The following is a 26977-nucleotide window of genomic DNA, read 5'->3' on the forward strand; positions in this document are numbered from 1 at the left end:
AGATAAAAAGCTCCTGGCAATAAAGATGGCATTCAAGGTGTGGCACCCTTGGCTTGAAGAAGCACAACATCAGACCACAGTCTTTACAGACCATAAAAATCTGGAGTACCTCAGCCACACACAGTGCCTTAAACCATAGGCAAGCGAGATGGTCTCTGTTTTTCAACAGATTTGACTTTGTGCTGAAATACCGCCCTGGAGATAAGAACATTAGAGCATATGCCCTATCTCACTCTTTCCTCACTGAGGACATTCCAGATGAACCGCAACATATCATTGACCTGAAAAGAGTTATCTTGGCAGCTACTCACTCAGTACCTGCGGGTAAAACCACTGTACCCAAGAACCTAAGAAAAAAGCTGCTAGCGTGGGCTCATGACTCCAAATTGGCTGGACACCCTGGTCAATGCAGAACGCTGTCTAAACTGCAAACATTTTTTTGGTGGCCCACCATGAAGGAAGACACATTCTCCTACATTGCTTCCTGCACTAATTGTGCCAGACAGAAAATGCCATCTGGTCGTCCTTGGGGCCTACTTCAACCCTTGAGGGCAACAAAGTGGGTTAGACACCAAGAAATGTCCGTTCGGAAGATCTAATTCTGTGATTGTGCATCCTGAATCTAGCCCAGTACTGTGGCTCCCCACGGGGCTCCTCCCCATGGGCATGGTCATCTGCCACAGTACCAAGAATCCACCCAATCACCACTTAACCATAACAATATGCTCTTGCCTGCAGAAAAGTGCCTATTTGGAATGGCCATTGACACTCTAGCATGCAAGATCATGTGGATTCCAAACCTTTGACCTAGTGAACCCTTAAGAGGAAAAGCACACAATAAAAACAGACAAGCAGAAAGTGATCTTTCAAACCTGTGACCACTTTATTACACAACAAATGTCAACAGATTGAAAGCAAGTCAACATCTTTGGTAATCACATTCTGCAAGTACAAGATATTTAATTGCACACGACATTGTAACTGAAATGAACAGCATATTGAGTGTAGAATTCTGCTTACATGGTTACAAATGGCAACATTACATATACAGTATTAGCTTCTTATCCCTTTTCACAATCATGATTACAGCAAAGAACATAGGAAGTGGAATGACACTACAGTCAGAGCATTGAGGAGGGCATTAGAAGTAGACAGCTGGCAGACAGTAGAATATCCCCATCATCTAGCCTGTAGTCAGGATAGGCCCAGCAGGCTTCTTCCATCTAGCCAGCACAGGAACTCTGTAGTCAGATGGGCCCAGCACTTATTCCATCTAGCCGGCACAGGAATTCTGTATTCAGGACGGGCCCAGCAGTCTTCTTCCATCTAGCCGGTATAGGAACTCTCTCCAGAGGCCCAGCCAGACTTATTCAACCAGTAATGTTTTCAGGTGTTACTGGGCAGCAGTTGTGAACCTTTATGGCCCTTTGCTACGCTGTGGCTTGTCACTAAGGGGTAGCATGTCTTTGGGGGCCTACCCCTGGATCATCTCTATAACCAGGGACTGCTACATGGCATGGAGTCTTGGGATGCTGGGGAAGGCACTGGTGGAGGCTCTGGTATTTTTGTAAAGTCTGGGTGAATACGCTGGTGAAGTTATTTATTGAGGTAGCCACTGTGGTGAGAGTTAGTGTGTGGGCTGCCGCCTGGTCACACAGAGACTGGGTCTGCCCGTAAACAACCCTCCTTATGTATGTGGTGCAGGGGGACACCATGGCTCCTTTTCAGCTGGTCCAGCTGTTCGTGCGTTGAGAGTCAGTGCTGGCACTGGTGCCAGAGCTGGTACCGGAGCTGGTGCTGGTGCAGGGCTCATCATGGCCCGAGCGGAGGTTTGGGCCTCCAGAAGTGGCATGATGGGGTTGGTGGGCTGCTCCGCCTCAGTGTTTGCTAATCTTGGGCTGGCCATGTGGTCTGCCAGAGTGAGGTTGTGCTGGCACAAATGTGTGCTATTTCAGGCTGGGTTCCTCCATGAAGCTTGAAATGTTTAAGCTCACATTCAGTGGATTTGCTGAGCCAAGGGGTTGCATGATCTGGTTTTGCTAAGGAGGCTGCTGCTGCTCCTCCTCCTCACTGAACTGTGTCTGCACATCCATAAGCAAGGGGGCATGGAAAAGACGTGCTGCATGACTAGTACCTGGTTCTTCACCGCTGGTCCCCTGGGGCTTGATGGCTGGGACTGGGAGAGTCCTGGGCGAGAGATGTGGAAACAAAGAAAACATGAGTGCCAAAGCTAAGAGGTATGCCCATGAACCATTTGGCATGAGATGCACACTTTGCTTGGCAATCAATATGAACATCCTATGCCAAACGATGTGCCAAAAGTAGCAGCCTTGCCAGGTGAGGTGAGCTTACCAGCTCTGGCTCATGTGGTGTCCAGTTGCTCAGCCATGCCCTCAAACACATCCAGTCCCAGTCATTGGATGAGGTGCTCCTCCATATGCCACCTTTGTCTTCAACTGGGCCTTTATGTCCCGGTACCTGTGGGCCACCTGCTCCCCACTGCATCTCATACCACTGCGTTTTGAGATAGCTTGGGTGATGGCACGCCAGCTCTGGCCCTCTGGATGCCCTCGAGGTCTTGGCCGCACGGTTGCCAAAGAGCATGGCATAATGTTGCAGGACCCCAGCAATGATCATCTCGTAGTCCCCCGGGCTGAACGCCCTCAGAACAATATGCCTTGCTGCCTGGATGCCTGAAGGGGGTGCCACTTCCAATTCCAGAGAGATGTCCTCTCTTTTCTCACTCTCACTCCCACTCCTCCCTTCCCTCCCTTCCTCACCCTCCTCCTGCACCTGTTCTACCGACTCTCCTCCCCTCTCCTCCCCTCTGCCCTCTCTGTCTATCCCTAGCCTGTCATGTTCTTCGCACTGGACTCGCCTGCCTACCCCCCTTCCCCCTCTCATCTCCTTCTATCCCTTCCCCCTCCCAATCTCTACTCCTGTACCTAATCTACTCCTACTCTTACTCTTCCTCCTTCCCCTACTCTCATACTCCCTCCACACTCCTCCCTCCTCCCACTCAGCTCCTCACACCTCTCCTCTTCTCTCTCCCCCTGCCTATCATGCTCCATCCTCTCCACTCTTCAACACTACCATGTCTCATCACTCCTCCTCCAGTTCACCACCATATCTTACCATTCCTCCTCACCACTCCTCCTCCACCTCACTACTCCTCCTCACCACTTATCCAACACTTCACCACCACGCTCACCACCATGCCTCGTACTGCTCCTCTGCCTCACCACTCCTTCTCACCACTCTTCCTCCACCTCACCACCACGCCTCACTCAAACACAAAGACAAACTGATGAACATGACAAACAAATAAAAATTTCCACACACAGATAAAGACAAACGACAAAGCTCAAGTTAAAAAGATAAGAACAGAAGACAGGACAACTCACGCAGAAATCGCTATCCACTAAATCCACTAAACTCCAACCAAGAACTCACCTACTATCCTCTCCTCTACATCTGATATACCTTCAAAGAGGCAGCTGCAGGAAGCCAGTAAATATAAACCATAAAAATAATGTGCCACACACAAATCAATGCGCACCACATAAAATGAAGCATGATGATATGACACAATGCACAATGTGCTGACGCAACGCATGACATGATAATTTCCTTTGCGATGCAATACACGAGAAATTAGCCTAACCATACCCAATTTTTAGCACAGCACTATTTCCGCTATATTTATAGCAATTTGATGAATCTAGGCTTTAGCTGGTTATAATAAAAAATTAGCTAACAGGATCATTCTTTAAGCTACGATTTGCTGTTATCTCGTGCATTAGGGCCTTATCGAATAAATCAGGGGAAGGGGAGGAGTGTGGGTGGGGTTTAGGCATGGTTATGGCCCAGTAGCGCCGCGGGCAATACTTTTTTCCACATTATCGCCAGCAGTAACATGTGAAATAACACCTTTTCCCGTGGCACTATGGGGGCAAAAGTATGTGGCCTGGCCGCAACCGTGGCGGGTGAAAACGCACTGCCGTGATGCGGCTGGCTGCATACTTTCGTCCCCTCCCACCCCTTTTTTCTTGTGGGCCATCATTCCTCTATATTTATAGCAGAATGATGAATCCCGGGGTAAGTTAGCCGGATAACTAAACTCCTCTGTGAAACGTTCTAGAAAACCTCTTTTATATCTGGCTAGATTTTAGCCAGATAATGACTTACCCGGCAGATATCTTGTCAGATAAGGAGCTGAATATAAAAAATCTTCCATTTAGATAGATAACTCAAAAGTTATCCATGTAAATGACTTTGAATATTGACCACAATGAGTGCAAACATTTTCTAACTTGGGGGCCGATTTTCTAAAGGTTTTCTTCCATTCTGTATCTATGGCAAAAATGCTTAGTAAAAGACCCCCTTGATTACATGCTCTTTTTGCCATTTTTACATGTACAATGACATAATGACACCTTAGTACATTGGCCTTTTAAGGAATTAAGGGGGTCATTTATCAAAATGCGCTAAGGCTTTTTCGCATGCGATAGCACAATATCGTATGGTGCGATACAAATAGGAGGAGTTAGGGGCGGGAAGAGAGAGAGAGAGAGAGAGAGAGAGAGAGAGAGAGAGAGAGAGAGAGAGAGAGATCAGGATGCGCTGCCAGAGGACTCTCACACGACGAGCTCGAGATTCGCGCGTGATCGAGACGATATCCTCTTCGTCTCTTCTCGTCTACTCTCCCTACTCTGTGTGGCCCCTTTCCCCGAGAAAGGTAGGGTAGGAGGGGTAGATAGGGCCGGAAATCGGGGTGGTTTAGGTGTCAGAATGGTGTTGGGTTACACTGTTTTTAGTGTTAATGGTCGAACAGAAAGTGGTCTCTTGTAACATTTGATGACCCTCGGAGTGGGAAGACTCACTCCAAGATGGGGTGCCATTTCTAGCCTCCAGCGGTGCCTTTGATCCCTCGACATGCTACCAAACCCTCACCTGTGAGTTACTAGTGGCCTACCAGTCGATAAATACCTATCTAGGGATGACATTATGGCCTCTTTCTCTCTCTCTCTCTCCAGTTATATGTGGGAATACACGCCTGGCTCTTATCGTAAATCTGATAATGTTATTGCAATTTGCACTGTCTGAAAATCTACCCCATAGGTAATTAGCACAAATTGCGATAAAATGAATATTTGCATAAAGCACACCCCTTTTGCTATTGCATGCGATACTTGCCGCATTTTGATAAATCCAGGCCTAAGTTACTAAATCAGACACTTTGAAAAATGACTACAGATGAGCTTCTAAATTTAGAGTCCTATCTTCACTAGGCAGCAAGGGATGGTAACTTTTAAACAGGCCCGCACCCAGGGACGCGGTCATTTTAGAAAATGCATGTATATTTGCGCGCAGGTTATAAAATAGCCTGGATGTGCGTACATGTGTATTCAATTTTAAATGCACATATTACATATATGTGTAATATGTGCATCCCTACATCTAAGTGGGGAAATGTTTTCAAGGGATGTGCACTGCCATTGCTGCTTTTCCCAGTTCGTTCCCAGTTCACCCAGTTAAGGGATAGAACTTCAAAACTCCCCTAGTTCAACAGCCTCTCTTCACCCCTGTTAGCCCTGACCCTTAAAACCCCAACTAACTTACTTAGATTTTTTTTTTAAACACTTATACACCATCCATAACAGAAATAAAGTTACACGGTAGGGGGACCCCCGTCACGCGCCTGTGCACATAATATTTACGTGTTAATTTCATTGTAAAATGTCCATGGCCCGCCCAGATCATTGAGCATGCACCACCCCTTTTTCTAAACTTTTTATTTGGGCACACAGTGGGAGATACACATGTACATGCGCGGTTTTTAAAATTTGCTTGGCATGTGCCAGGCCAACTTGTGCACGTATCTCCCAGTTTTGGTGTGCACCGGACTTTTGAAATTCATCTAGGTGTCTAAAAAGCGAGCAGCTACAGGGGTGGAGTTAGGGTAGGGGGTAACAGTCAGACTCCTAGGATTGATTTTTAGCCAAAGGCACCTAACTTTGGTCCGTAAATCGAACTGAAAGAACTGCAGGCAGGTGAATTTTCAGTTGAAAACTTTAGGATCCTAAGTGCGGGGTTCGGTTCCCTTCAGACACAACACAGTTTTCCTCTGCACCTAATTGCAAGGGTGTAATGCTTCTTACCTCCCCAGTGGCGCATTCTGGTCACAGGCTCCTCCGAGATAGCTCCCTGCAATGTGCCGCATCCAATGCCTCTGACTAGAAGGCAGACCACAATCCCTGAGCCTTATAAGCCCTGCAGCCAGGACATCCTGTGGCACTGGCTGATGACATCATCACTGCCTTAAGTGCCTCAGTGCACCTATCCAGCGCCTCAGCAACAGGTCCTTCTGCCAAGGTGTTGTCGTTGCTCCTGATCCTTTCTCCGGTTCCTGCTCCTCCACCAGCCTGTTTACCTGCTCGTGTCTCTGCCTTGCACTGCTCCTGCCTCCTCACCTCTCCTGGTTCCTGCTCATATTGCTTTTGCCTGGCCTTTGGAATAACTTCTTGTTGCTGACCTGATCTGGCCCGATGACGTTGCTTCGCTTGCTGGCTGCCTTGACCTTAGCTTGCTTCTTCATCTCTGCCTGAACTCTGCCAGCCTTGACCTTAGCCTGCTTTTCATCTATGTCTGGACCCTGCCCATCCAGTCCACAGCCTGCAACACTTCAGTTGCCATCCATCAGGGCCTAGTCCATGTTCGCACGAACTAGGCTACACCAGCTCGACAGTGGTCCAAGGCCTCACTTTCTAGAAGTGTGACAAAGGGTTTTATTTATAAGAAACAGGTATAATTACAAGTGGATCTGAACCTGGTCCAGTGGTATACTTTTCATTGTGAATGTTTAGTGTAGATCTGGTCATATCAGTTTGCTTCACTGGCATTCCATTTCAGAGTCCAGGCACTCCCTGCAGCAATAGAGCTTCCCCTCTAGCTCCACCATGCTGTTCTCAGGCATTAAGCTACCAGAGGGGCCGATGCAGTAAAACACGTGCTCAGAATGGATGTTTGAAGGACTGAATAAATTAGTGTCAGGTACTTAGTATGAATTTATTCACTCCTTCACTTACTGCTGTTTGGTCCATTCACAATCACATGTCAAGAAAAGGACCAATCCCCTTTCAGAAGGCTGTCTTGAAAGGGGATTGGTCCTTTCTGTTATGTTGGGGACCGCTAGGAGAGCGATCCCAACTTGAGGGGAATGTGTGCTCTTGGGCCTCGGCACTACCCAAGACGAATCCAAGACAGCACCGAGGGTTGGCGAGGCGTGTCCCAGCATGGGCGAAGACTAAGTCTGACCCTCTGCTGGACCTGCATGCTTCTGGAAGCCAACAACACTATGTTTGTATTTGAACAGTCCTCCGACCGTTCCCAGCCCTTTTGGACCTGCCATTAGGTATCGGCAAGAAGCAGCAGGCCAGACTGAGGATGAGGGCAGATGGAGGCCTTGTGACACAGAAGACTCAAGACGAGACAAGAAGACTCTGGAAGTGGATGAAGATCTTGGAAGATTCTTGAGAGACGAGGAACTTGGAAGACTCTTGGACAAGACGAGAAGCTGGGAAGGTCCGGACATTGGTACTGTCTCTCAGGCCGCCCTACACAGTCCACCCGCGGGACTGGTCACGGACTACCCTGTCCCACTAAGCGCCCTCACAACCTGGAAAGGCTGGTCATGGACCATGCAGAGAGCGGGACAAGCGCAGGAAGGGAATCCAGCTGAGACGAAAACTCCAATGATGAGAACAGGAATCAACGAGATGGAATTACCCCAACAAGGAGTCATCTGGAGAACCAAAGGAGCTGGAGGGTCAAGAGGACTCGGAATGAGTGAAGGAGGAGTGGAACCTCAGAACATCAGGAAGTGAAACATCAGGAAGCCTGGACTAGTAACCTCAAGACATGGAACATCAGGAAGCCACGAGCACAGGAAGCAGATGAGACTTGGAGTTCCAACGAAGAACGAAGACCTGATGGAGCGCTGGAAGACGAGACTTCCAGGAGCAAGTAATTCCAATGCAAGGCAAAGCTGAAGTGTTGGAGAAGCCCTTTTAAAGGGCTGAAACAGGAAACAGTCATCAGGTGGGGCCCAGGGCATATCAGGCCATGAGCCCTTTAAATCTTGTGAAGAGATGTGGCCCGCGCCTTAGGAACAGTAAGTTGTGCAAGACCATGGCCAGCGGCCATGCTGCTGCTAACGCCGAAGAGCAGAGCAGGGCCGAGGAACAGGTACAGCATTGTCGGCAGCTCTCAAGCCGCAGAGGGCAGACTAAGGAGCGGCTCCAGCCGCAAGGAAGACCGGGGACTGTGGCCTCCAGGCAGAGAGAAGGTAAGAGGCTGCCCAAAGGGCAGAATCACAATACTTTCACTGACAAGTGTCAGTGAAAAGGACCAGTAGGAACAGCCCTGCCAAAGGAGAGTCTCCAGCAGAGGTTCCTGGGTGCGGGAAAGTTTTGGGTCTGGCAAGAGTTGTTTTAAGACACGGACCTGCTAGCAAATACACCATTTCAGGTAGAGGACACCTGGGTCTGGACCCAGACCACTTGGCCTACTGGGCCAGACCTTGTATAGGAGAGGGAGCTTTGGCCAGGCCAGCTGCATGACGTTTAACGCTTGCCTCTGAGCAGGCATTACATTTGGAAGATATAAAGGGTAGTAGGTGGTGCCCTAGGCAGTCTCTTGCTTAGTGAGCCTTCTTGCATTGATCCTTTCTCCCCAGCTTTCTCCCCAGCTTTCTCCCCAGCTAACACTCGTCTGAGGCTTCCTTAATTACAGTCACTTTGTGGCCTCAGCAGCAAGGCACTGGCCTCTGAATGAGTGACCCCGTACGTCAAGGGCTCCTAAGCAGCTTTTTACCCTGACACTAAAAAGCAGTGAGTGTTTTTTTTTTTTTTTAATTGACTTCAAAACAATTTCTATACAAATCTTTTGTTAAAAAAGATGTCGATATCTATGTTTTTCATGTCATATATTTCAAGAATGCATTTATCAGAGTGATGCAACAATGTGGGATTGAAATGAATTAAGTAAATAATAAAAAAAAACCTGTAAAATGAAAAGTGGGATTTGTGTATACGTACTCAACATCACTGAATGCACTCATCTGCAGTTTGAGAAGATCTGCCACATCCTTTATTAACTCCAGTCCCTTTTCCACACTCAGATGACTGTTGAAAGGAAGCAAGAAACACAGCATTACAAAAAGAAAAAAAAAATGGAACTCATCAATACTTGAGAGGCTAAAAGTCCCAACAGAGTTATCACCTTTGCCTGTTAAAGCCTGAAAGCCACAGCTTACTGTATTACTGTCACACAGCAAGCGTGACATCAAGAGGCCTGGGATCAGGTGCTTCTCTGGGCATGATGAATCACCTAAATTTTCCAGCAATAAGACAAACAATAAGGTGTAAATGGAATTGTTAGGAAGTGTAATGGGCCTCTGATGCAGTGAAGGTTCATCTGCGGCCTCAATACCTAAAAGAAAAAAAAAGGAGAACAGAAAAAATATGGGGCAAAATGAGACTAGAAACAGACACAAATTGCCAAATTCCACATCAAATGGGCAAGAGGAAAGCATATTTTTAAATTCATTAGTTCCTGAAATGAGTCTTCAAGCAAAGGGATACACACACATTGTACATTTCAGAGGAAGCATTAACCCATTCAGTGCCAGATGCAGTTCTTTTCAGGCAAAAAGAAAAAAAAAACCCTCTTTACGGTGTGTGTGCAGTGTTCAAGAATATTTGCCTGAGAATATTCTTTTAGTTTATACCTCTTTCATCTGTAACTCACAATTATGATTTTAGAAAAGTTCGGTGAGAGGTATTATTCCCTATCATTTTCTTTAGTGTTTAAGCTTGCCCTTCTCCATCAGTTTGATTATATGTAACTGTATATGACTCTCATCCAACCAGTCTAAGCACATGTGTATTTTTTTCTATGACCTATTTTATTTCTACTTTGTGTTGGTTTTATAAAAGTCTTTTATGTTTTAAGGAGACAGTTTTCTAAGAGCTACATAGGGGTTACTTGCATAAGATTAGCATGTACACATTTAACTAGTAAGAATGCACAAATATGCGTAAATGGATGGTTTGGGGTAGTTCTGGGGTGGGGTTTGGAAGGATAGACACAGGTTGCTAATTCATAGGCGCTATGCGGGCATAGACTAATGAACTTGTCCATGTACTGATTGCACCTGCTAATTGACTTGTGCAATTGAAATCACACTTGTCTTTTGTCTATAATTTTTTAAGCTGGAGGTCTGGTTGAACTGCTGGGGGTTTAGGGTGAAGTGCCGGAAGCTCTTGGAGAACTCATGGAGGTCTGGATAAACAGGCGGCAGTATCGGCAAACTGGTAATTCTGAGTATGCGCACAAGTAGGTATTTTCAGAAGCAGAGTATGCGTATACTTTATAAAATACTAGACTTCACATTTAATTCTGGGTTATTATGCACGAATTATTACAATTATTATGTGCATAAAATATGCATAGGTATTTTTTAAAAAATGGGTAAAAAGGTATCAAATACATTTTCAAAGACCTGCACGCACAAATACTGGGGTTTACGTGCACTAGTGCCGGGCCTCTCCAAAGGGGCTGGCTGGGGTCAGAGCAGGGAGGGGTGAAGCAGGGGTGGGTCAGGACAGCACCATTTGACCCTGTCCTGGGGAAGAGTGCACCAGCAGCTGGCCAGAGCGCGATTACTGCTGCTCCAGAGAAGCGGTAATAAAATAAAAAATTGGGGGAAAGTTAGGTTAGGTTTAGCAGGTGTGGAGGAGAGGGGAAGAGGGAGGAGGTTTAGGTAGGGGGTAGGGAACTTCCCTCCCAGTCCGCTCCTGAATTGGGGAGGCCCGATTGCGTCGCTCCGTGTATTTAGTGAAAGTTCACACCCCCCCCCCCCCCCCGCGCTCGCCGCCCCCACATGCTTGTAAAGTTTTTAAAATCAATCATGTATTTGCGCGCGGCCATCAAATTTTATAATTTGTGCTCACCGATGCGCATGTTATAACATCGGCATGACCATGTGCATGCACTGGGAACCGCATGCACAAGGACGGGCGTGCGCTGCTTTAAAAATCAACCCCATGTGTTTTCCTGCATCACAAATTTACACACATGCTGAAACATATGCACATAGATGGGAGGCAGAGATATTACTGTAATTTATATAACTGTTCAACAGTTATATAATATTTGCATAAATTTCCACATGCCCACTTATGCGTGCAATGGTGTACCTCAGACAGTGCTGAAAGCTGGGCTCTATATGAGTAAACGACTGTTCTAATTCACTGGAGAATTAAATTTATATCCAAAAATTTGAATTTTTTTTTTCATTTCATTTTGAAATGGCAGGAAATGAAATGGCTTGTTTTGTTGCGTTTTTCATGTAATTTCACAACAAATTGCACTTCCTTACTAAATTGTACTAGAACATCACCAAGCGCTTCAGTATTGGTGGAAACGTCCCCTTTAACCCTCAAGTCAGCAATAGAATTTAAGCCACTGGGGCAGACCAACTGAGGACAATTTACAGTTGGAAAAAAATGGAAAAAAAAGAAAAGTAAATATAAGGAGAAGAATTTTTCAAATTACCCAGTTGAAATCACATGTGGTATATGACAAATTTTTCTAAACCTGTAAACAAGAAAATGTTGCTTATTAAAGTCTTTCAGTGCCAGTGATGTTGATTGTTAAAAAAAATAGTGTGATATTAGAGGCTATGATTCTCAACACACCACCGGGAAAACAGATTCATAAAACCTCTAAGTGAAAGAAGGGTTCAAGATTGATAGCTGAATTGCTATTTTTGTCAGAGTGGCTGACATTTGATTATGATGGCTTTTGATAATAGAAGATCCAGTGAAGTCCAAATAAATTGAATAGCACAAGGAAATAGTGGATCTAGAAAAGTTATATAGAAAGCCAAGAAAGACAGCAAGGAATATGAAACAATTCCCATATAAGAACAAGCCTGGATTTACACACAGACATACTAGGCCTGTACCTAGAGTGGCAAAATTCTGAGGTGGCATAGTTCCTGCCTTTACGTTGGCCACCCTCCAATTTTCAGGTACCAAACCTATTTTAATGATTTCTTACAGATTACTAATAGTAGGTCTTCAATTCCATTTTTCCTTTATTTCATCAGTCTGAGATGTATAGCTTCTGGTCCAGTTGATTTTCTACTCTTTAGTTTGTAAAATATTTACCCTACTATATCTTCCAGGTTTACTGAGATTTTTTAAATTTTCTAAATCATCACCTTTAAATATCACTTCTGAAATGGGTATCTGCCTTATTTATTTTTTATTTATTTATTTGTTTTTATATACCGAAGTATTAGTGTTGGCCTTCACTCCGGTTTACATTTGAACAACATTATACATGTGAACTCAAGAACAATATACATAAGAACTCGAGAGTATTATACATGAGAACTCAAGAACAGTATTATACATAAGAACTCAGGAACATCATATCTAACAATAATGTGAGGATTGTGGTAACTGAAAATATTAGAATCTGAGGTTAGCTGTGACAGGAGATAACTTAACAGGAAATGACAAGAGATAATAACTTAACAGGAAATGACGGAATAACGAAGGGATAAAACTGATACGGTTGTTCTGATATGGTTCCTCATTAAAGACCAAAGCAAAGAATTAATTTAATCTCTCTACTATGGCCTTGTCCTTCCTTAGTACCCTTTTTACTAAAATGTATTTCTTTATTGTAACTTAAAGAAGAGGATGCAGATGAAGATTACAAAAATAAGAATCAACATACATCCAATGATCAATAAAAAGCAAATGGTTTCTCTGTCCATTTTTCTTCTTTTCACTTCCCTTCCTGCTCTTGCACCTTCATCCTGATTAAAAATATCCTCACCAGCAAGAGTGAAATAACTAGAATGTAGTTCCAGTTCTGGCATGAACTGGGCTGAAAAAAGAAAAATTTCCACAAGCAAAATTACTAGAGATGTGAATCAGAACCGGAATCGGTTCGGATTCCGGTTCCGATTCACATCGTGGTTTTTTTTTTCGTCCGGCCCAATCGCGGTTTAGTTTATCGGCTGCGCCCGAGCCGATAAACAAAAAACCCACCCCGACCCTTTAAAACTAATCCCTTAGCTTCCCCCACCCTCCCGACCCCCCCAAAAACATTTTACAGGTACCTGGTGGTCCAGTGGGGGTCCCAGGAGCGATCTCCTGCTCTCAGGCCATCGGCTGCCACTAATCAAAATGGCGCCGATGGCCTTTGCCCTTACCATGTGACAGGGTATCCGTGCCATTGGCCAGCCTCTGTCACATGGAGGGAACACTGGATGGCCGACACCATCTTTAAAAATGGCGTGGGCCATCCCGTGTTCCTACCATGTGACAGGGGTCGGCCAATGGCACAGATACCCTGTCACATGGTAAGGGCAAAGGGCCATCGACGCCATTTTGATTAGTGGCAGTCGACGGCCCGGGAGTGGGAGATCGCTCCCGGGATCCCCACTGGACCACCAGGTACCTGTAAAAAGTTTTTTGGGGGGGTCGGGAGGGTGGGGGAAGCTAAGGGATTCGTTTTAAAGGGTCGGGGTAGGTTTAGGGATTATTTTTGTGTGCCGTTTTTCTTACCCTCCCCCAAAATGATAAGAGAACCCCCACGAACAATATCGTGGGGTTTTCCTATCGTTTTGGGGAGCCCCCGATTTCTGATGATTTTGAAAATATCGTACGATATTTTCAATTGTCCGAAGCCCGATTCACATCCCTAAAAATTACTAAACTAGGTTCCAAAAAGTCAACAGTGTAACTGGGTTTAAAAAAGGTTTGGATACGTTCCTTTAGAAAAAAAATCCATAAACTGCAATTACGGTAATTAATAAGCAATAATAGCTTGTGATTTATCTAATGTTTGGGTACTTGCCAGGTACTTGTGACTTGGACTGGCACAGGATACTGGGCCTGATGGATCCTTGGTCTGACCCAATATGGCATATCTTATGTTCTTATGCTCTTATGTAAACACTTCACCTGTAATCCAAACTCTCAAAAATACAAGTCTCTTGAGTTATTGGCTCAAAAGGCTACATCCTTCTCTTTACCCCATCTGTTAACTGGTTGAATAGGCGAAAAGATCCCAGATCCAATCTTTTTGGATACCAGGGGTATGCTCTTCCCTCAGGCTTGGTCAATCAAAATCCAAAAAGTCTTCTTAAAACATTTCTTCCTCAAAACCTCTTCACCAAATGCTTGAACTGCCTTCTGTGAGATCCTTGGGGAATCTCCAGCTCTCCAACCACCATACTTTGAAATCCTGGGGAAATCTCTAGCTTTCCAATCTACTCTCTCATGAAACTCAGGAATGGTTTCAAGCTTCTCACTCTTCCTCTATCTCCTTCCCACTCACCCACTGAAGTACTGGGCATATATTTTACATTTATTAACATTTCTTAATCGCTTAATGCTACAAGCGGTCTAAGTGATGTACAATAAAACATTCATAAAAACAAAGAATAAAAGTAACAGTAAAATAATCAATATCTGCACCAAATAATTCAAAACAAACATACATACAAGCAAAAAAATAAAAGTAACAATAAAATAATTTTTGCATTAAATAATTCAAAACAGAAAGTAGGATTATACATAAAAGAAAAAACCACATATATGCTAATTTAAATGGGAAATTTTTAAAAGGCCTCTGAATGTTTTTAATAACTCACATAATCACAGCTCAATGGAAAGAGGGTTCCAAAGGGCTGGTCCTGCAACTGAGAAAGCACATTCTATAATAATGTGCAGGCGTGCAACTTTTGCTGATGGAATATCTAGGAAACCTCTTTCTGAAGAATGCAGACGTCTGGATGGCTGCTATATCTTTAATATGCATTGGACCGTGGACAAGAATGGCTATTAATTAGTTTGAAAATTGTCATGCAAGTTTTGTACTTAATCCATTCATTGATTGAGAACCAATGTAAGTCTATCAGGACAGGGATAATGTGCTCATAGCACTTTAAGCCAGTAATTACGTGAGCAGCAGAGTTTATGAGCATTTGTAAAGGTTGCAAGATGGAGAAAGGAAGGCCTAGCAAGAGACCATTACAGTAATCAATGATTGGAAATATAAATGCTTGTACCACTGTGTGAAATTCTGAAGTATGCAGTAACTTTTTAAGGCCAATTAAGACAAAAGGAATAAGGAATATATAATAGGATAATTAAATTCCCAAGTTATCAAAACATCTTTCATAATATCAGCTTGTACTTCCAGATTTGGATTATTCCCATGAACCCATTCTTTTATAAAAGATAAATGTGCTAGGAATGTCTAAAATTAGAAAACCCAATTCTGCTTTCAAGTGTGTCGCCAGTTAATAATTTCCAATCAGTTCTAGGACAAAACATTTTCAAAATAAAATAAGTACAAAAACAGTTTTCTTCAGTTTAGAAAAGAATTTCCATAAAGAAATATAATCAAATATTACTTCTGAACCTCATATCACGTTGCTTTGAATCTCATATCATAATCTTTGGCTTTAGAAATTATCTTTCTACTGAAATATTTGTTTCTTGTGCATTATTTATGCCTTTGCAGTATTTTAATATCTCTAGCATATCCTTTTTTCTCGCCCCTTTTCACTAGTATATACAGTATATAGATCCTTAAATCTCATTTCAAAGGGCTTTTGACGAAGATGCTACTCTGTTTTTGTAGTTCTTCCCTTGAGTGTCTCTGCTCTGTCTAATATCTTGTTGGAGGTAAATCCTGAAGAATTGAACATAAAACTTCACATACACAGAGACATACTTTTTTTTCTACTGGAAATATCTCTCCTATACACTCAACCATTCTTCTGTATTTTCCAGTCTTGGCAGAGTTGTGCGCCTTTCCATTTTCCCAAGCTGGGCATGAGTTCTACTTTTTGAATGACACCATGTTCTTTTTAATCCCATTCTTTATTGTGAAACTATTCCATATTGACCTTCTTTTTGAATGTTTAGAATATTTTTATTTGCCTGATAATTTCCTCCAAATTCAATCAGAGCCAGCCTCTTTTAGAGCTATGGTGCCATAAATAAGCCTTCATTTTCAACTCTAGAATTCTATCCCTTATTTTACATTTTTCTCCTGATTCTCTTAGCTCAGTCATTACAGCAACAATCTTCTGCTGGGACCACACATCAAGGTGCCTCCCAGAACCTTGTAAGCAATCATGGGTTCTTAATCCAGCTACTAGGTGTCACCATTGCATAATGACTGGGATTCCCTCCAATTTGGGATCTGCAAACACTGCATTCACAACATCTCCAGCATTGGCCAGCCCATGGAACAGAAGATATGATCCATTAATTCAGTCAAGGTCCTTTGTCTGACAGTACATAGCACTGTCACCAAGCCTTGGGTTCAGCCCCCTTAAGGTATTTTTTGATTGGTGGTAGACAATTAATATGGTATTTGTATACAGACTGTATGCTGTCTGCAGATATTGTATTCTCCTATCTTTCAATTACCTTCTAACTAGCTTCCTGTTTTTTTGTGTAGTTCCTTTTTCGATTTGAAGTTACATATTTTTTATTTTATTACTTTTCTCTTCCATTTGTTTTATTTATGGTTTATATTTCTCTTGCAATCATGACTGAGAGAGTGATTTATCTATAATTACCTCCTGAACCAGACTTTGTACACTACACAAAATAAAATCAATAATGGTTACAGCTCTTCTGGTTTGAGATCTAAAGTCATTAATTGATATATAAGTTATAGATACCTGACACAAATTGATAACCAAAACTCAAAATACGTAAGAGTTATGCGCCCCAGCCATGGTAGGTCCACGCCCAGGCCTGCTCACCCCAGGAATCCAGCTGCCAGCTCCGGTTCACCTTTGCTCGTGACGGAGGGCAGCCGCCTCTATCTCCAAGCACCTGTAGCCACCTCTGCCATTTCTGACTCCTGCGCGGTTCCTCCCTACGCCCGGCAGGTCTCCCCACGCGGGCCGTGGAGAGACGCTGCCGCCCTGCTTCTTCCGGGCCCTGGCTTAGGAGTGCGTGGTGTGAACTGTGCACTCCTAAAGGGACCGCGGCAGGAAAGTAGCCCGCGGCCGGTTGATGACATCACTGGGCCTCTGTATAAAAGGCAGGGCCCAGCCATTTGTTCCCTGCCTTGGCAACAGGTCTCCATGATTACTCGCATACTCGTTGCTCGTTCCTGGTTCCTGGTTCCTGTTCCTGTCATCGTTCTTGTCTCCTGTTCCTGTCATTGTTCCTGTTCCTGCTTGTTCCTTTGTCTGCTCCTCGTACCCTTGGACTGATTCTCTGATATTGACCCCCGCTTCGCGTAGACTACACTTGGACTGATTCTCTGGTATTGACTCCTGCTCCGTCAGGACTACGCTTGATATGATCTCCTGGCTCTGACCTCAGCTCTGCTTCTGCTACTGTGCCTTCCTTCCACCTGTCCTGACTCCAGCTTGCCTTGGACTCTCCTTTGGTATCCCAAGGACCTGGGCTCTCAGGCTTTGGCCTATCTCTACCTGGACACCCCCTACCTTGTACGGACCGTCCTCTGCCCTCCAATACCTCTGCTGGTCCTGGTGTGCCCTCGTCTACACCAACTGGGAGTCATCACACGGAGGCCTGCCTAAGTCCAGCCGGCCCCGGCACCCAAGGGCTCAACCTAAGGGGAACATGGGCTGGTACTGACGAAGCTCCAGTCGGCCTCCATCCCTAGCCTGCTCCACCTCCCAATGGTGGGGACCAGTAGGGCTTGCCCTGCAGGTAGCATCAACCCCACCTCGGGCCAAGGGTCCAACATCAGCGCAACAATAAGTATATTCATTTAGAAAGACTACTCAGGTCTGTAAAACACCATGAGAAGTATCAAGAGAAAGTCATACAGGGAGCATCTTGTTTGAAAGAGCATTCAATAATGCTAAGAAGGATTCTGATATTTACTGTGGGTCTGGCCAAAGATTAAACTAAATTGGTCAGGGTGGGACCATTGGTTTAAATTTTTTTTTTTTAATTCTTAAAAGTCTTAGATAAGAAGGAAGATCAATCTATATCCTTGATGGAAAACTCCAATCCTAGAGTTCCACTAACAGGCCAGGTTTTCAGGATATCTACAATGAATATGCATGAGAAAGATTTGCATGCATTGCCTCCATTGCATGCAAATCAATCGCATGCTTATTCATTGAGGATATCCTGAAAACCTGGCCTGTTAGTGGCATTTGAGGACTGAAGTTTGCTATCACTGGTCTATGTGAAGTAGTTAGTTTTAGGTTGGTACCCTACTTCATATAAGGATATAATTGCTTTAGTCATTACTTTTCAGGGAGCTTTCATGAGTTTGGAATATTTAACAACTTAAGGAAAAATATCTATGAAATGTGGTATGAAATCTTTTATAGAATTGTTATAGAGAGCATAAGAACATAAGACTTGCCATACTGGATCAGACCAAGGTTCCATCAAGCCAGGTATCCTGTTTCTAACACTGGCCAATCCAATGGGTAGATACATTCCAAGCTGCTTATCTCAAGAATAAGCAGAGGATTTCTGCAACTCCACCTCAATAATGTTTAAATGACTTTTCCTCCAGGAACTTGTCCAAACTGTTTTTTTAGTCCTGGGGGAATTCTGCACAGAATTGCTGAAGATGGAGGAAGCCCTGGCATGCTGCGAGCGGAGTTCGTCCAGTTCATGGTGAAGATGAAGGCCCCAGCTGTACCTCGAGTGGAGCTCGGCCTGCTCATGGTGAAGATGAAAACCCCACCTGTGCTGCAAGAGGAGCTTGTCCCGCTCATGGTGAAGATGGAGGCCCCGGTGAAGATAGAGCAGGCACAAGTGAGAGTGAGTGTGTGTAGAGGGGTAGTGTGTGTGTGTATGTGTGTGTGTGTGTGTGTGTGTAAGACTGCGTGCCAATGGGGGTGAGAGAAAGCATGTGTGAGGTGCCTGATTGTGGGTGCCAGAGAGAGGGAGGAGCCTATGAGAGGAGATTGTGAAGGAATGTGTATATGTGTAAGAGATTGGGAACTGGTGTGTGTGAAAAAGGGGTTGTGTGTATATGAGGGTGCTTGTTTGTGAGAGAGAGGGAGCCTGTATGAAGAGATTGTGTATGTGTGAGAGAGCCTGTGTGAAGGGATGTGTGAGAGAGAGACATAGGTAGCTTGTGTGAGGGTGTATGCATGAAAGACAAAGGGAGCCTGTATTGGTGTGCATGCAAGAGAGAGAGGTACCCTCTATGAGGGGATTGTGTGTGTGCAAGAGAGAGAGAGGGGCCCTGTCTGAGGGGATGTGTGTGTGTAAGAGTGTGGTCCTTGTATGAGGGGATGTGTATGTGCAAGAGAGAGAGATGGATCCTGTATGAGAGGATGTGTGTGTGTGAGAGAGAGGGACCCTGTATGTGGTGATGTGTGTGTGTGAGAGAGAGAGAGGGAGAGGGAGCCTGTATGAGGTGATGTGTGGGTGCAAGAAAGAGATAGGGGCCCTGTATGAGGGGATGTGTGTGGTGCAAGACAGAGGGACCCTATATGAGGGGATGTGTATGTCAGAGAGAGAGGGAGCCTGTATGAGGGTGTGTGTGTGTGTGTGTGTGTGTGTGTGTGTGTATGCAAGAGTGAGAGAGACTATATGAGGGGGTGTGTATGTGCAAGAGAGAGAGAGAAGGACCCTGTATGAGGGGATTTGTGTGTGCAATAGAGAGAGAGCCTGTATAAGGGTGTGTGTGTGTGTGTGTGAGAGAGAGAGTGAGAGAGCCTTTATGAGTGGGTATGTATGTACACTAGAGAGAGGGAGCCTGTGTGTGAGAGAGAGAGAGAAAGAGAGAGAGGGACAGAGGGAGCCTGTATGAGGGGCAGTACTGAGAGAGGGGTCAAACTCTGGGAGTGGAGATAAAGTGGAAGGGGTTGAGTCTACAGGGGGAGGGGAGAGATATTGGCAGGTAGAGGAGTTGGGGCCTGAGAGGGCAAAGTGTCCAGGGGAGAAGGGAGAGAGAGTGGCAGGGACACTCTTACAGTGAACTCTAGAGAAATTCTGCGCAAAATATTTAAAATTCTGCATCTTTAAGTAATAATTTTTTTCTGTATTACATTTTAAATTAATTACTTTGTGACCAATATAAAGTATGCATAATTTTGCATAATTTTACATTTTTGTGTGCAGAATTCTCCCAGGAGAAGTTTTTAAATGCAATTACTCTAATAGCTTTCACCACATCCTCTGGCAATGAATTCCAGAGTTTAATGGTGCGAAGAGTAACAAAATATTTTCTCTTATTAGTTTTAAATGTATTAATAACTTCATTGTGTGTCCCCTAGTCTTTGTATTTTTTGAAAGAGTAGACAACTGATTAATGTTTACTCGTTCCATTCCACTAATTATAAACCTCTATCATATCTCCCCTCAGCTGTCTCTTCTCCAAGCTGAAGAGTCCTTTGGTCGCCAGCCTTTTCTCATAGGGAAATCGTTCCATCCCCTTTATCATTTAGGTCATCCTTCTCTATACCTTTTCTAATTCTGCTACATCTTTTTTGAAATGTGGTGACCAGAACTGCACACAATATAAAAGATGAGGTCGCACCATGGAGCAATACAGAGGCATTATGATTTTCTTTGATTTATTCTGCATTACTTTCTTAATAATTCCTAGCATTCTATCTACTTTCTTGGTTGCTCCTGCACACTGATCAGAAGATTTCAACATATTATCGATGATGCCTAGATGCTTTTCCTGAATGATGACTCCTAATGTGGAACCTTGCATTGTGTAGTTATAATTTGGGTTACTCTTCCCTAAGTGCATCACTTTGCACTTGTCCCCATTAAATTTTATTTGTCATTTGCATACCCAGTCTCCCAATTTTGCAAGGCCCCCTTGCAATTTCTCACAATCCTCTAGTGATTTAACAACTTTGAATAATTTTGGTCATTGGCAAATTTGATCACCTCTCTTGTTGTTCCAATTTCCAGTTCATTTATAAATATATTAAAAAGCAGAACAGATCCTTGGGGCACTCCACTATTTACCTTTCTTTATTGGGAAAATTTACCATTTAGCCCAACTCTGTTTTCTATCTTTTAACTACTTGGTAATCTACAATAGGACACAGCTTCCTATCCCATGACATTTTAATTTCCTAAGAAGTCTCTCATGAGGGACTTTGTTAAATGCTTTCTGGAAATCCAGATATGTGATATCAACTGGCTACCTTTATCCACATGTTTATTTACACCCTCAGAAAAATGTAGCAAATTGCTTGGTTAAATCCATGTTGGCTTTGAACCATTAAGCTATTCCTATCTATATGTTCAGAAATTTGGGCCTTTATGATAGTTTCTACCATTTTGCTTGGCATGGACATCAGACTCAAGGAAAGTAGTTTCCTGGATCACCCATTGAACCCTTTTAAAAATTGGCATTACATTGGCATAGCCAGAACTGAGATTTTGGGTGGGCACAAGATTAACCTGGGTGGGCTGTAGGCATGCAGGTCTGAGACCTACTACTTGTATTCTTATTGATAAATAATACCATATACTGCACCATACAATGGCTTTCTAAGAAGCTTGCAACAGCCATTATGCATCATGTGTGAAACTTTAAAACATTTTACCTCAATTATTTCAAGCACTTACCAGAATTAAAAATTCCTTATTAATCTGTATTAAATATATTTTATATTTATTGCAGTTTATAAATGCACAAGTATATCATATAAAAAGCAAAGAAAAAAACAGATCCAATCAATCATGTAGTAAAACAAAAATATAGTCTCTGATTGTTTTTATGAATTCTCTTTGCAGAAAGCTGGAAATCATCAGAACTACAATAAAATAGCATTAATCATCAGAAAAGGTGCAGAGCAGAGTTAGGACAATTCACATTACAACCAACATGAAAAAAAAATTCAAATTCTGGTGATACCTCAGCAAAATATATCCCTCTGCTGCTCCTGCAAAGAAAGAAACATCTTGAACCGTGCCATACCAATCAGTCACAGCACTGATTCTCAGGACTCAAATAACAGCAACCTTACAAAAAAGCAGCAATGCAAATACTATACCAGGCCCTAGAACATTAATACATCGCCTAATGGAGTAGCAGAACAAGCTGGACTGCTAGAAACTACACACTAGCAGAAATACTGCACTTCAGTCACACATAGGCAAAACAGAGACCGACTACAAATTAGAAACAGAAACACGCAGACAAAACTGAAATAGAAAGCTGAGAAACTAGACTCTGAACAAAGGAATACTGAAGAGCAAGCAAGATACAAAAATATAAGAAATGCACATTCCCAAAGATGGCATATTGAAGTTGCAAAAAATATATATATTTTTTTTACCTTTGTTGTCTGATCTTTGTATTTTTCTAATCAATTGGTTCTGATCTTTTTTTCCCCACTTTTCCCTTGTCAGTCATTTCCTAATTCCTTTTCAGGATTTTTATTCTCTTACTGTCTTCTTCCCTTCCTCCCTCACACACACATGCACACAGAAACTCATGCTTTCTCTCACAGACTCCCTCACACACACAAACTCTCACTCTCATATGAATTTCCCTCCCTTCCCACACAGAAGCTCACATTCTCTACATACACATACAAGCCCTCACTCTACCATGCTCTACCAAATACACACACACACAAGCTCTCACTCTCTCACCCTCCTCCCCCCCCCCCCCAGCTCCCATTCTTATACCAGATACACACTTAGGCTTCCATTCTTACCCACACCAGCTCCCATTCTCACTCACATGCACACACGCTCAGCTCCCATTCTCACCCCCCCCACACACACACACACGCACCCATTCTAATCCACATACACACACATACACACACACACACACACACAAAGGCTCTAATTCTCAACCACAAGCTCAGATTCAAGCTCCCATTCTCACTCCCACAGACACATTCAAGCTCTCATTCTTATACACACACACACACACATATACGCACACACACACACACACATTCAAGCTCCCATTCTCACCCACACACACACAGGGCCTTTCCATTAGGCACAGCCAAAGTCCTACTTCCGCCACCACAGGAATGGGATCCCATGATATGCTTGCTGCTTCGGCCCTCCTCTTCGTCTCCATGAGGATGGGATTCTGCAGCGGCCTTGCAACTCCAGCCCTCCTCTGCATTGCCATGGGGATGGGATCCCACAGTGGCCTTGCAGATCTAGCCCTCCTCTGCGCCACCTTGGGGATGGGATCCCAAGGTGGCATTGCAGCTCCAGCCCTCCTCTTCGCCATCACGGGGATGGGATCCCATGGCAGCCTTGCTTCTTCCAAGGCCCTCCTTTCACCATCGTCGGGATGAGAACCATGACGGCATTACTTCAACAGGCTTGGTTGGGTGGGCCTGAGCCCAAAATGGGTGGGCCATGGCCCACCCAGGTCTACCCATGGCTATGCCACTGTTGGCAACCCTCCAATCTTCAGGTGCCTTAGATGATGTTAATGATAGATTGCACATTTCCAATAGCAGGTCTGCAATTTCATTTTTCAGTTCTTTCAGCAATCTGGGATGTATACCATCTAGTTCAGGTGATTTGCTACACTAGTTTGTCAATATAAGAACATAAGAACATAAGAAAATGCCATACTGGGTCAGACCAAGGGTCCACCAAGCCCAGCATCCTGCTTCCAACAGTGGCCAATCCAGGCCACAAGAACCTGGCAAGTACCCAAAAACTAAGTCTATTCCATGTTACCATTGCTAATGGCAGTGGCTATTCTCTAGGTGAACTTAATAGCAGGTAATGGACTTCTCCTCCAAGAACTTATCCAATCCTTTTTTAAACACAGCTATACTAACTGCACTAACCACATCCTCTGGCAACAAATTCCAGAGTTTAATTGTGCGTTGAGTAAAAAAGAACTTTCTCCAATTAGTTTTAAATGTGCCCCATGCTAACTTCATGGAGTGGCCCCTAGTCTTTCTACTATCCGAAAGAGTAAATAACCGATTCACATCTACCCGTTCTAGACCTCTCATGATTTTAAACACCTCTATCATATCCCCCCTCAGTCATCTCTTCTCCAAGCTGAAAAGTCCTAACCTCTTTAGTCTTTCCTCATAGGGGAGTTGTTCCTTTCCCCTTATCATTTTGGTAGCCCTTCTCTGTACCTTCTCCATCGCAATTATATCTTTTTTGAGATGCGGCGACCAGAATTGTACACAGTATTCAAGGTGCGGTCTCACCATGGAGCGATACAGAGGCATTATCACATTTTCCGTTTTATTCACCATTCCCTTTCTAATAATTCCCAACACTTTTTTGACTGCCGCAGCACACTGAACTGACTATTTCAATGTGTTATCCACTATGACACCTAGATCTCTTTCTTGGGTTGTAGCACCTAATATGGAACCCAACATTGTGTAATTATAGCATGGGTTATTTTTCCCTATATGCATCACCTTGCACTTATCCACATTAAATTTCATCTGCCATTTGGATGCCCAATTTTCCAGTCTCACAAGGTCTTCCTGCAATTTATCACAATCTGCTTGTGATTTAACTACTCTGAACAATTTTGTGTCATCTGCAAATTTGATTATCTCACTCGTCGTATTTCTTTCCAGATCATTTATAAATATATTGAAAAGTAAGGGTCCCAATACAGATCCCTGAGGCACTCTACTGTCCACTCCCTTCCACTGAGAAAATTGTCCATTTAATCCTACTCTCTGTTTCCTGTCTTTTAGCCAGTTTGCAATCCACGAAAGGACATCACCACCTATCCCATGACTTTTTACTTTTCCTAGAAGCCTCTCATGAGGAACTTTGTCAAACACCTTCTGAAAATCCAAGTATACTATATCTACCGGTTCACCTTTATCCACATGTTTATTAACTCCTTCAAAAAAGTGAAGCAGATTTGTGAGGCAAGACTTGCTCTGGGTAAAGCCATGCTGACTTTGTTCCATTAAACCATGTCTTTCTATATGTTCTGTGATTTTTATGTTTAGAACACTTTCCACTATTTTTCCTGGCACTGAAGTCAGGCTAACCAGTCTGTAGTTTCCCAGATTGCCCCTGGAGCCCTTTTTAAATATTGGGGTTACATTTGCTATCCTCCAGTCTTCAGGTACAATGGATGATTTTAATGATGTTACAAATTTTTACGAATAGGTCTGAAATTTCATTTTTTAGTTCCTTCAGAACTCTGGGGTGTATACCATCTGGTCTGGGTGATTTACTACTCTTCAGTTTTTCAATCAGACCTACCACATCTTCTAGGTTCATTGTGATTTGATTCAGATTTGATTCAGTCCATCTGAATCATTACCCATGAAAACCTTCTCCATTACGGGTACCTACGGGTACCTACCCTAGTACTTCATCAAGGTTCACTGAGATTTGTTTCAATTCCTGAGGATCATCACCTTTGAATATCATTTCTGGCATGGGCATTATGTTTATCTTCAGTCATACAGGGAAGTCATTTTTCCAACTTTTATATACAATAAATTAAAAAAAAACACAAAGGAAGACAAAGTGGATATTAGGACCAATGATTAAAAATGACCAATGAGTGCTAGAAGTTGAACAAAATATAGTAACCTGAACATGGGTGTTGTGAAGGTCCTCATGTAACAAATGTACATTTTTTGTGGTGTGCAGTATCTAAAATATAATTAGTTTCGAGTGCTCTTGATGTTTATTTTATGGGTATCTCTCTTACATCTTCCTCAGTAAATCCCAAAGCAAAAAATTCATTTAATCCCTCTAATATGGCTTTGTCATCCCTAAGTGCCCTTTTTTACCCCTTGATCATCTAATGGTCTAACGGAATTCCTTGCAGGCTTTCTACTTCGAATGTACCTGAAAACATTTTTATTATTAATTTTTGCTTCCATTGTAAAAATTCATAATAAAAATAAAAAAATTCTCTCTTTGCCTTCCTTATCAATGTTTTCCGTATGCCTTACCAGTGTTTATGCTGCTTCCTGTTTTCTTCATTCATATCCCTTTTCCATTTCTTCAAAGTTGTTCTTTTATCTATTAAAGTCTCTCTCATCTCACCTTTTAACCATGCCGGCAGTCGTTTAGACTTCCTACTACCTTTTCTAATGTGTGAACTACAGCTGGTCTGGACTTCCAAGATGGTTGTTTTTTTTTAAACAACATCCATGCCTGATCTAAACTTAACTTTTGCTCCCTTCAGTGTTTTCCTAACCATTTTCCTCATTCTATCATAGTCATCTATTTGAAAGTTAAATGCTCTCACAGTAGATTTCTTTAGTGCCTTCCTTCCACTTATTAAATCAAATTTGATCAAGTTGTGATCACTATTGCCAAATGGCTTCAACACTGTTATCTCTTGCACCAAATCCTGTGTTCCACTAAGGAATAAGTCTAAAATTTTCCCCTCTTGTTGGTTCTTGTACCAGTTGTTCTATGAAGCAGTCATTTATTTCATCTGGGAAATTTAATTCGATAGGGTATCCTGATGTGACATTCACCTAGTCAGTACTGGGGTAATTGAAATCATCCATTATTTCTGTGCTGCTGATTGTGTTAGCTTCCCTAATTTCTTTTATCATTTCATTCTCTGTTAGTTCATTCTGGCCAGGTGGATGGTAATTCACCCCCGCTATTATTTTATTCCTTTTATCACCTGGTATTTCTATCCATAAAGATTCAACATTGCATTTTGTTTCCTATAGAACTTTTATCCTCCTTGACTCAATGTCCTATTTCTCATATAGTGCCACCCTTCCACCAATTTTTATCCATCCTATCATTTCGATATAATTTGCACCCTGGTATCACAGTGTCCCACCAGGTCTCTGAAATGCCAATTATATCTACCTCTTCATTTAGTGCTATACACTCTTATTTTAGACTTCTAGCATTTGTATACAGACATGTCAAAGTATGTTTTTTCTTTATAGTAACAATCTTCTTATCAGATGATGTTAGAA

General features: G+C 43.1%; 1 protein-coding gene across 1 annotated transcript in view; it reads right to left on the reverse strand.

Annotated features, from left to right (window-relative positions):
* Positions 1-2039: 2039 nt before the first annotated feature.
* LOC115083222 (receptor-type tyrosine-protein phosphatase N2-like) overlaps positions 2040-26977 on the reverse strand; it is a 1006533-nt gene continuing 981595 nt past the window's right edge. Inside the window, exons 10-11 of the mRNA XM_029587031.1 lie at positions 9099-9185; positions 2040-2187 (exon numbers count right to left, since the gene is read on the reverse strand). Coding sequence (XP_029442891.1) covers positions 2040-2187; positions 9099-9185 — 235 coding nt within the window. The remainder of the gene's footprint in view (positions 2188-9098; positions 9186-26977) is intronic.

This window comes from Rhinatrema bivittatum, chromosome 2, assembly GCF_901001135.1.
Source record: "Rhinatrema bivittatum chromosome 2, aRhiBiv1.1, whole genome shotgun sequence".
Taxonomy (NCBI): Eukaryota; Metazoa; Chordata; class Amphibia; order Gymnophiona; family Rhinatrematidae; genus Rhinatrema; species Rhinatrema bivittatum.